The sequence below is a fragment of the Dendropsophus ebraccatus genome, chromosome 1, assembly GCF_027789765.1.
Source record: "Dendropsophus ebraccatus isolate aDenEbr1 chromosome 1, aDenEbr1.pat, whole genome shotgun sequence".
Lineage (NCBI taxonomy): Eukaryota > Metazoa > Chordata > Amphibia > Anura > Hylidae > Dendropsophus > Dendropsophus ebraccatus.
In genome coordinates, this window is record NC_091454.1 from 139,902,724 (window position 1) to 139,913,864 (window position 11,141).

The window sequence follows — 11,141 nt, forward strand, 5'->3', positions numbered from 1 at the left end:
ATGCTGGGACAAACATTACAAATGGATAAAAAAATATATTAAATAATAGCATCCATTCAGGTGATTGAAAACATTACTATGTGTCTAACCCTTTAATAAAGCCTTGGCTTCCACCAGATACAAGAAATAAAAAGACAATTCTGGTACATTCCTGTACTTGTCAGTGAGAACTACATGACCCTGACAGACTATAAAAAAATCCCTTCTGTTGAGACAGCATGGGGTAATGTTAGTCAAGGAGAAAAAAGGGGGCAAAATCTGTAGATGGAAAGAAGACAATACAAAATGGCCATTCTTTCAGTCGTATAAAACCTTTTAACTATTGTGCATAATGTAATCAAGATGCAACATTTACAGGAATAAAAGATCTTGGTCTCTGTGCAATAATTATAATAAATAGGTTTCAGTCCCCTAGGATTCCTCAGGAAGAGGGCAGATTTAACATATAAAGTTATTTACAGACAGATGCACATACAACTTTTCTATTTTACATAATCATACTGCTAGAAAGGTGCAAATCAAGAGCCATAAAATGCCCAGGAGATTAAAAGGTAATTTATGAAAATCCCAAGGAAAAAAAAAAGTCAGGCTTTGGGTTGTGGAGAAGGCATCAAAGGTGAACTGGGTAAAATTACATTTCTCCTTCTTCAGAACAGTAAAAGAGGTAACAGGTCCTGGAGAACACTTGTGTCCTGCTTCCTGTACTCATACTGATGGGGTTACGTGTGCTGTAGCCTCAGTCTAGTACCATCATGCCCTGAGTGGTTCCCGCCATGTCACAGAACAGCTTCGTTGATTGGCACCAGTTGCGGTTTCAGTAAAGTTCCTGATATAATGCAGCATGCAGGTTCTAGTGCTCGCCTGGCTTTTCGTTTTGAGGCATTTTTTGTCACAGGTGTCCCGTAAAGCAAAGGAGTAGCAGTACATGGACGAGTAGTAGGTAAACAGAAAAGAGCAGGGGTGCCCTGGTGCGGGAACAGAACAGATAACGAAGGAATCTCCGTAAGGATGAGCTCCGAGGCTGTAAAGGTTAAGAAACAGATGTGAATAAAACAGAAGCACATAGTTAATTTTTATTCGGTGTACATTAATGAGCCTAAATTATTAGGTAGTTTAAAAAGGTAGGTAGTTGAAAAATAAATAAATAAATAAATAAATAAATAAATAATGAAAGTAACACACAATCTGGCAAAACACAGCACTGTGTATACTATTTTACAGAGCAGTTACTGATACATGTCAATAAATAATAAAGAAATACCATATACAGTGCTGTTTTGGGTAAGATTCGGTTCTCATAACTATGAGATCTAATGGTTTTACACTGTATTTTACTGGGAGCTGAGCTGCAGTAACACAACTAGGAGACAACACAATGAAAGGAGACAACTCTGGTCTCATTCAGTGTGCAGTGCGGCCACCAAAAGGGTGATTTTTTTCCTGCAACATTTTGTTACCCCCCAGTCCCACTGGAAAATTTTGTTACCACCCAGTCCCACTGGGATAGTACACTGCAGTGCCTGTCAGCGTAACATTGAAAGACATCCTCAGACAGGCCTGGCTCTGTCTAACCACTAGACACTGCTGTCACTACTGACTGTGGTGCTCTAGAGGTTAAAGAGGCTCTGTCAGCAGGTTTATGTGTCCTTTCACAGAGTAGCATAAACTAGTAACAGAAAAGCTGAACAGAATAATGTATCACATCTGTGCAGCAGATTCAGGAGATATCCTTGTGAATAAAATAAACAATAAGTAGTCCTCTCCACTATGTGCGTGAGCCCAGTAGTCCTCAGTATTCATGGGAATCAGAAAACTCCGCCCACCAGCTGCTGATTGGCAGTTATTTATCCATGCTGTGTATAGTCAGTAAGCTGTCAGTCAGCAGCTGTGGGGAGGTGAGTGACAAGAATTCTATTCTCCTGCATATTCGGAGAATGGCTGAACAGAATGATGTAAATAATACACCGATCTGTTCAGCATTTCTGTCACTAGTTTATGTTGCCATTATTTAAGGTGGAATAAACCTAGTGACAGATTCCCTTTAAACTGCCATAAGTGGAGGTATGTAGTTGTGGCAGGAGATTGGCTGTAAATATCGGCCATGTTTCTGCCACTGATCTTGTGGCTAGGAGTACGTAGTGGAGCCCATGAAATAACTGAAGAATTCATGCCTGACAGACTGTAAAGATGCCTCTCCTCAGGATGGACATATATATATATCATAACAGTAAAGAGAATATTAACAACATTAGCAACTAGAAGTGTAATTAAGTTGATAATAAGCTGTTAAACTAGAAAATATACAACCACTCAATTTTTGGAAGCAGGGGGCAAAAGCAGATCTACCTTAACACTAGTAGTTCCATGGGTTTCAATCAGCAATGACAGCTCATGTGGTGCGGAGTCCTGAGAAGCTGGCCAGTCATGTGATCTTGACCTACATGAAGGTGACATCAGATATGGTTTGTATGAACAGAGAAATAAAACTTCAAACCATAACATAAGCATTTTCATTCTCTGCATTTATAGTATTATTTGTTTTTATATTCTTTTGTATGGTTTTTGCTTTGTATATATCCTTACAACTACTTTTTCCATACATGTTTATGTGCTGTAATCAGAAGACCTAATAACCCTACCAAGGCACAGGCCACCGTTTGATCCCTATTGTTTAAACACTAGTAACCTAACACGACGTGTTGGCATGAAGGCAATGTACAGGGCAATGTACACAGAAAGGCTGAAAATTTTGTTGAAACTTTTTGAGCAAAAGCCAGCGAGTGGGACCCAGCAAGAAAAAAAAAATAGTACTTAGTAAGTTCCTGTATGAAAATGTTCTGTGCATCTACAGGTAACAGTAAATAAAGAAGCTTGGAAATGAGCGAGCTGGCTGAGGTTGGGGTTTGCACAAACCTGAACTCTCCGTTCCGTGGAAATGGTGGATACAGCCTGAGGACTGCCTGTAAAACTGCGATACAGCCATAGGTCATAGGCTGTATCCTAGTTTTCCAGGCAGTCCTCATGCTGTATCCACCCTATCCAAGGAGCTCATCTCTACTGTCAAGTTAAATAGGGCAAATTTAAAAAATTGCCTATAAAAGGAGTTAAATGACATCACCACAACTCCCTGCATTCATTCAATAAAGGATGGTTCTTCAGAAAGAGGTGGTTCGTCCGAAAGAGTGCTAGGCTGGGATGTAGGTGTAATGTGTAGATGTCCCAATACTTTTGTCTATACAACGTATATATCTTCACCCACAAATAAAAATAAAAAAAATCTACTTATATATTTTATTTTGATTTTTTGGATGAGACATTAAACATCCTATGAGTTCTGTACTCACTGGTTGACATTTTCTTCTAGTTCTTGAATCCTGTCCTGTGATCTTTGACGCTCCTCTCTCAGCTGTTGTTCCAGAACTGATCTCACCTGTTCTTGCTCAGTAATTTGCTGCTTTAATTCCAAATACCTTTGTACAGAAAGAAAGAACAGATGACTTCCAAGCACATACGAGATTGATGGGAATACTGAATTACAATTGCTGGTTATAAACTAAATTTCTGATTGTAATGTTATGTATTACAAAATCACTTCTCTGAAATGAAAAAATGTGAAACCCATATTATTGCATAAGTGACCAGTCTCTTCCCGTTTTTCTATATTTCTTTGCATATCAGCCTTGATTTTATTCTATAATTATATACCATTATACCTAATTGTTGGATGTAGCAAACCAAACACTAGGATGGAGAATGGGACTTAGTTGCAGTGCCTAAGAAATAAACTCTTAACTATTTCTTTGGATATGTAGATGGATCTGGTCTGGTGGGCAATGCACTTATCCCCCATTTTCATTAAATTTTTTATTCTGTGGCTGTTTTGCAGGCTGTAGGCACCTTCATACCTGATCAACTGGAATTCCAGCCAATAGAAATACAAGGCTGAGCACTTTGTCTCCTTGTTTCTGTTCGGCCTTTCTTGGAAATCCAAGTGCAGGATGAACAGACACCATGATAGACACTATGTGGAAGACGCATGCTGACGTCACTCGGGGGGGGGCGGCATTGCACGTCTGCCACGCCGACGTCTATACTATGCTGCATGTGCGCAGAACAGTGGGTGAAGCCGCTGCTGTACTACACTGTGCAGGCATAATAAAGATGTCCGCATGGCCGATGTGCAATGCTGGCTCCTCTGAGTGACGTCAGCCGGAACCTGACCGTGACTAGATGACCAGCCACCCACCCACCGTGACTACTTGGCAGGTAATTTACATAGAGCGCGGGAGGTTATTAAACTAACTTTGCGGTCTGTATGTACGTTTCTTTAGCTTTATGGCCAATTTTAGAGTCATTGGTTCCCTTTAAGGGTGGACCCTAAAAAAAAAAATTCTTTTGGTGGGCTCAAAGTATTCTAGACTGACACTGGTCCTATACATTTAAACATGCTAATAATAGAAACTATCCACCTTTCCTGTAGTTCCAAGAGCTGCTGATCCGTCTCCAGTTGTGGTTCCTTCTTCTCCTGTGGTGCTCCAGGAGCAGAATCACTTGGCAATGCTTCCTGCAATAGACAATAAACTTTCCATACCTACAGATATACTAAAGTGAACATAAGAATTTACAAACTCCCGACATGCCTATAAACACGTACAGTTAGGTCAACTGGGGACTGAACACCAGGTATGTTATAATACAAGAATGCCTGATTCTGGTCCTACCCATATGCCCTTACTGGCCCTAGCAGGAACACCCCTCTAAGAATATAGATTTAGCAGCTGATAAACAGACTCATTTACATTTTCCACCACTGTCTTTCAATTAGTAATTTATTTTTACCAAGCTCTTCTGCAGCAATTCTTGAAGCTGTCGTTCGAGAGATGAACAGCGACTTGTAGCATCTCGCAGGTGCTGGTTGCTGCCACGCAGTTGCACAGATAAAGCATTTTTCTCCTCAAATATGTGTGAAAGCTGCAGAGAAAAGACAACAACAATAAGACAAACAGATGGGGGAACAAAGACACTAGCCAAAGTTTGGGAATTACAGAAATATTGGAATTTTTTTTACTATTCAATTGTAGCAGCTATTTTTATTTCTCAAAAGTGACAGGAAGTGTCACTTTTGTATTTGCTTCTGGGCAACTGATGGCATAACTGTCCCTTCATTGTTACGTAACATACTGCCGCTCGTGCAATAATGACTACGGCTACAAAACAAAAAAACAGCAATGTCTCTGGCAGTAAGACAAACTGTTACCAAACTGGTAATTGCTCCTACTGATTGACTAATATATGTATATTCCTCTTCTCATATTAATAAATATAGTAAACTTCTTTGGATGTTGGGATGGAAAAACTAACAGCTTGTTTAAGGATGCTGCAATTCTATATTACTTAAAGTGCTCCCTGTTGTTTCCTTTCTCCGCCTCCAGCCTTAAAGGGGTATTCCCATCTCAACTATTATAGTTATATTTGTAGGCCTTGTCTTGCAAATACATTCATTCTCCTGATATGCCACTTTCTCCCATCGTTGACACTCACCACATAATTATCTGTAACTCTAATGTAAGTTTCTGTCTCCCCCCACATGGAGATGTTATGTAGAACAGTCCAACATAGGAACATAGGAAATTCTGGCAGAGATGGTGACCCCAGTGAGAGCACAAAAACACATGTAATTTCCCAGGGCTCACAGTGAGAGCAAATGGGGAAAAGGATACCATGAATGTTCAGATAGAAAGGAACAAATAAATGATTTAGCTGAATTATATTTATTGGCTGACTGGTTGCATAATGAGTAATATAAAAAAAAATCATGGGTCTGCTTCTTTAACTTCATGTTCCCTACAAGTTTACCTATGTTAGTTAAGATGGGAATACCCCTTTAAAATAAATCCATACTATATAAAGCTATAAGATGCAATACACTGAAAAGTCTTTTAACATCCACAATGATTTCATAGCTGACCTTTGAGTTCAGTTGTTGGATCCTGAGTTCTTTATGATGCACTTGTGTAAGTGTGTCATTAAGCTGAGTTTGTAAACTCTGAACTTCTGTTTGTATCCTCTGAAGCTCTTCCTCAGAGTCGCTGGCTTGATTACTGGAGATCTGGAAACAGGAAAAAAAAAAAAAAAAAAAAAAAAAAAATCCCATGAAAATTTAAAGGACAAGTGCCATGAAAAACTTTTCCCCAGTAATTGAAGCACATTACAAAGTTATATAACTCTGTAATATGCTTCAATCACCTATCTGCCTCCCTTCCCTGTCTTTTCCCCCCTCCACCCCCCACCAGGAAGTGTCCTAACTCACACAGACCTAATTACTGTCGTCACCGTCACCAAGATCTTCTCTCAGCTCCTTCTCCTGTTACACTAGCCTCCCCCCTCCCCTGCCTTGTCAGGTGACTCAGCTTGCTTAGCTCCCATTGGTTGAACTGCAATCCATCACTTGTCACATGTCATGCTTATCTTCCCTCCGACTGACTCCGGCACATATGACTTCCCCCCTCCCCCCCACCTCATACCCTCTCTCCTGCTGCCATGCCATGTCACTAGAGAAGATAAGCTGAGCAAGCAGAGTCACCTGACAAGGAGGGGGAGGCTGGTGTAACAAGACCTAGAGCAGCCCTCCTGCTGATGACTCATCCTCACAAGGAGGAGCTGCCTGGTGACGGTGACGACAGTAATCAGGTCTGTGTGAGTCAGGACACTTCCTGGTGGGGGGTGGAGGGGGAAAAGACAGGGAAGGGGGGCAGATAGGTGATTGAAGCACATTACAGAGTTATATAACTTTGTAATGTGCTTCAATTACTGGGAAAAGGTTTTTCATGGCACTTGTCCTTTAAAGGGTATATTTAAATGTTAAAATTACTCTTAGTCTTTGCTAGGAATGGAGCAACAAGTATTCCATGCACACAGCCACTCTATTTATTGTCTAAAAAGCTGTTGAAAATAGCCAAGTACAATGCTTGTCTACCCTTGTCAGGTCCCACTGAGAATGAATGGATCGGCGGTATGCATGTTCAACTCGCTACTCCATTCATAACAAGGACTCAGGGACCCTGTTCTAGAGATCACTGGGGGTACCAGAGATCCAATACTTATCTCCTGTGGATGAGGGCTAATGTAATTTTAGCTTGAAATACCTCTTTAAATAACCACTTATAAACGGTCTGTCTCATATGTCAGCACTCTTAGCTTGAAGTAAAAGTCTGTGAAGACCACTTTGGTGAATACCACTGCGCTTTTTATTTAATGACATACACTATATTATGGATAGTATAGGGCACTAGAGGGCAGGGCATCACAAAAATGCAAAAGAGAATCCCAGCACAGAGGCCCTGCCTTGGGCTTAACACATTCTAGATTTTCTTGAAACATTCTTTTTGAAGTTGTGAACAGAAAGCAAGAAGACTGATAAATCTGGTCATTGAAAGGGTTTGCCCCCTCCATGTTATAATTTCTATTTTACTCCTACTGCAAATCTTCTCTGCAGCCCCATTCAGAGTAAAGGTCCTTTTACAAGGGCCATTCATCGGCAAAAAGCATTGCTAGGAACATTCCTTCGGACGATAATCGACCCGTGTAAAACTGGCAGCGATCAGTTGAGGAGCGGGAAAACGCCCGCACATTGGCCAATTGCATCTTGTGCTGTACCAAAATATATCACTATCGGCCGCATATCTCCCTGTGTGAATAAGGGATATGCCTAGTGATAGCAATATTTTCAAATGGCTTCACAAACTATAGTAATTGTTCATGTGGTGCGGTCCCATGATCACTCATGCCTTCTGAAGGCACTGCAAGTGAGCACAGATCATACTTTTTATGATTAGGGCTTGCTTGCGTTCTTGCACAGCCAGATATTGGGCCATGTAAAAGGGCCCCAACAACGTCACTCCACCCCAGCTGAGTTCTGAGGCCAGGACTGAGCAGGGACAGAGTGACATTGATACTCTTAAGTGGGGCTGCAGAGAAGGCTCCCAGTAGGAGTATGTTAGTTATACTGCTATAAATTTGTAAAAAACATACAGTATAAAAGGTGGCCAACCCCAATAACTACTCCTAAGTTTGTTCTTTGTATAATGGCAATCTTAATAAACATGGATGAGCCAAAGAGTTAATTTTTTTTTAAGTTGGCTGGCTGGTTTAAATACAGATATAGTATACATATTTACATTTACAGTATTAGACTGAGTTCACACTATGTAATACACTGGCCGTTCTGTGACCCGGCCATGTCACAGAACGGCCAGTGTCTGTGAACATCATCCTGGCTGTAGTACCGGCTGGATGAACTTCAATTCTATTGAACTGGAAAGCAGGAGCACAGTGTGGACTTGCATCCCAATTCACCATAGCACACAATGGAGAGTGTGTCCAGAGCCGAATGAATAGCGGCCGCATAAAACTGACATGTCAGTTGTGTATACACTCCGGCCGGAATTCCCTCTGACTGTAATGCAACGTGAACTTTCTATTAATCGCGGACGTTGTTACAAGTAAATGTACACACTATGAGGGGGGTCTCTTCCTGTGCCCGATTAACCATAACATGGTGAAAATGGTTTTTGATGCTGCCAAATGGCAACGTCAGATTTGCCAGGTTTATTGACAGGTGTGCAGCTCTCTATAAATCCAGTGTGACACGAGGGCTGGGACCTAAGACCGGCATGCAGATACAATGATCCAGATAATTGCCACCCCCCATATAGCTTTTATTCTATATTACATAAAGACAAAAAAGGCTTTCCCTGAACTGCAACATCTCCTTGCAGCAATTCAGGAGCTTCAGAAAGCCTCTGACTGTTTGTATCAGAGTACCATGTCTCTACACTCTGGAAGCACAAGCAGATATATGAAAGGTACTATGTCCTTACAGCTATCTAACAGTGCCAGCAGTTTCAAACGTGAATTATGGTTGACAGGTTTGCTTTGAAGAAATGCTCATATTTTCAATTGCTCTCCATACAATGTAATGGTACACAGATTTTGTAAATAGTTCTTGCCATATGTTTGTTCTAATATTGTTGGATTTCGGCTCTTTACCCATCATTGTTAGCTTTAATTTGCTATGCTTTACAGCATACTAGACAAGCACAGTTATCTGTAGTCCAGTATCCAACATTACTCTAAGCTAGTTCAGTATACGTACATTTTATTACCTTATTTTTTTTTTGTATATCCATACCTTTGTTTCTTTTTGGGAAGGACTTTGCAAACTTCTTTCAATTTCTTTACTTGGGGCCTTCAAGGTTCTTTGCAGCCTAATATGATCTTCCTGGAGACTGCCCATTGCCTTGGACATGTTCTGCAGCTGTGTCTGCGAGCTGTTAAGCTCAGATGTCATTCTTATAAGTTCAGCTTCTTTAGCTTGCAAAGTCTTAGTTAGATCTTTAAGCTGCATCTCCAGCTTGTATCGCTGTTCCTTGCTTTCTGATAACAAAATATTGAGATGGTCCTTTTCCGAGATGACAGCACTAACTTCTGTATTCAGGGCAGATACTTCTGGCAGCTGCTCCTGCAGTCTTTGTATTTCTTCCTGAGCTAAATCATGACTATCCTGCAAAGACCTCATTGAACCTTCAAATGCCTGCAGCTGAGCCTTAAGAGCAGATATTTCTTCATTGGCAGCTAGCAATCGCTGTTCTGATTCCATAAGATCCCTTGCAAGCTCAGCTACTCGCTCTTCCGCAGTCTCTGTCTCATTCCGCAAAATTCCAGTGTCATGCTGCATGCTCTGTAACTTCTTATTCAGTTCATCTTCCGCACGCTGTACTCGCTCTTCTGCTTCTACCTGTATGCGTGAGCTTTCCTCTTTAACATGGGTTAGCTCCTTTTGCACTTGGAACAGTTCATCTTTCAGCATCTGCATCTCTTGCCTCTCGTGTTCAGCCTGGTCCTGTAGAGTCCCATTTTCAGTTTGCAACAGAGATACATTGAGTTTGAGGTTACCAACCTCTTCCAGCATTTTCTGCCTTTCTAACTTGCTTTCATCTAGCTCCTGTTGTAATATCTCTCTTTGGCTTTTTTCTTTCGTCAACTGTTGCTCTTGGTTATTTTGCTCATGTCTTAGCTTTTCAATCTCCTGTAATTTTTCACCCAGGAGCTGTTTTAGTTGTGAGTCTTTCAAAGAAATAAGCTCCCTCAAGTCATCGCGGTAGCGGGTCAGCTGAGCATTCAGTTTGGCATTTTGTGCATTTAAGTCATCAGTACGGCTACGTAGCAGCCTCAATTCTTCCCGCAGCTTGTTGCTCTCCGCTGCGGCCTCCTGAATAAGGCTATCTTTGGCAAGAATTGCATCGAGATGCCGCTGCTCCAACTGTTGATAGTCAGTTAAAATGCGTTCTCTCTCCTCCTGTAGTGAACACATAGATTTGGTGAAGGACTCTAGCTGACCTTTACTTCGCTCAACCTCCTCGTTTGAGGCTTTTAATCGAGATTTTAACTTTTCCATTTTGTTTTGCATGTTTAGTCTCGCCCTGTCTGTTTCTTTAAGTTTATCTTCCAGTGTCTTGCACTCGACAGCATGCACATCGTGCAGTTCACCAACAGCTGCAGTAACAGCTTCATCTCGAGAATTTAACAATTGCACCACATCTTGCTCCTTTTGCTCCAATTCTTTGTGCAGTTTCTCTGTAAGAGATTTGGAAGCCTGTAGATCACTCTGAATCTGCTCATTGTGCAACTTCCAGTCTTGGACCTCTGCCTCCAATCTTTTTACAGCTCCCAGCAGTTTCTCATTTTCAGATTTAATTTGACTTATTTCTAATTCAAGCGCTTCCAACTGAATCTGCCATTCATTTGCTTCCTGAGTGCGCAGTTTCAGTTCCTGCTTACAGGCACTATGCATCTTCTGTTCTTCCTCCAAAGAGGAAGAAAGGATTGCCTTCTCTTCTAACAAAGACTCTCTTGTTTTACGGTGGACTTCTGCTTCCGTCTGTTGGCTTCTGACAAGTTCTGTATTCTCTGATTGCAGCCTGGAAATGAAGAAAAGTACAACAGATGAAATGAAGGAATTAGGAAAATATATTTAAAGATATCCATGTCCCTGGTTGAGTGTGACTTGGCCCTAGAACCTTATAGCTGCCTGGCACAGCTGTCAGACGCTGTGCCCCGCAGGGTGGCAATTTATTAAAAAA

The 11,141-nt window shown here is 41.2% G+C and overlaps 1 protein-coding gene across 1 annotated transcript in view; it reads right to left on the minus strand.

The window, feature by feature from the left end:
- Positions 1–11,141, minus strand: part of GOLGB1 (golgin B1) — a 31,997-nt gene continuing 20,856 nt past the window's right edge. Inside the window, exons 10-16 of the mRNA XM_069979985.1 lie at positions 9,191–10,979; positions 5,969–6,109; positions 4,840–4,971; positions 4,470–4,564; positions 3,345–3,470; positions 2,347–2,437; positions 1–1,021 (exon numbers count right to left, since the gene is read on the minus strand). Of these exons, the coding sequence (XP_069836086.1) occupies positions 890–1,021; positions 2,347–2,437; positions 3,345–3,470; positions 4,470–4,564; positions 4,840–4,971; positions 5,969–6,109; positions 9,191–10,979 (2,506 nt within the window). The 3' untranslated portion in view covers positions 1–889. The remainder of the gene's footprint in view (positions 1,022–2,346; positions 2,438–3,344; positions 3,471–4,469; positions 4,565–4,839; positions 4,972–5,968; positions 6,110–9,190; positions 10,980–11,141) is intronic.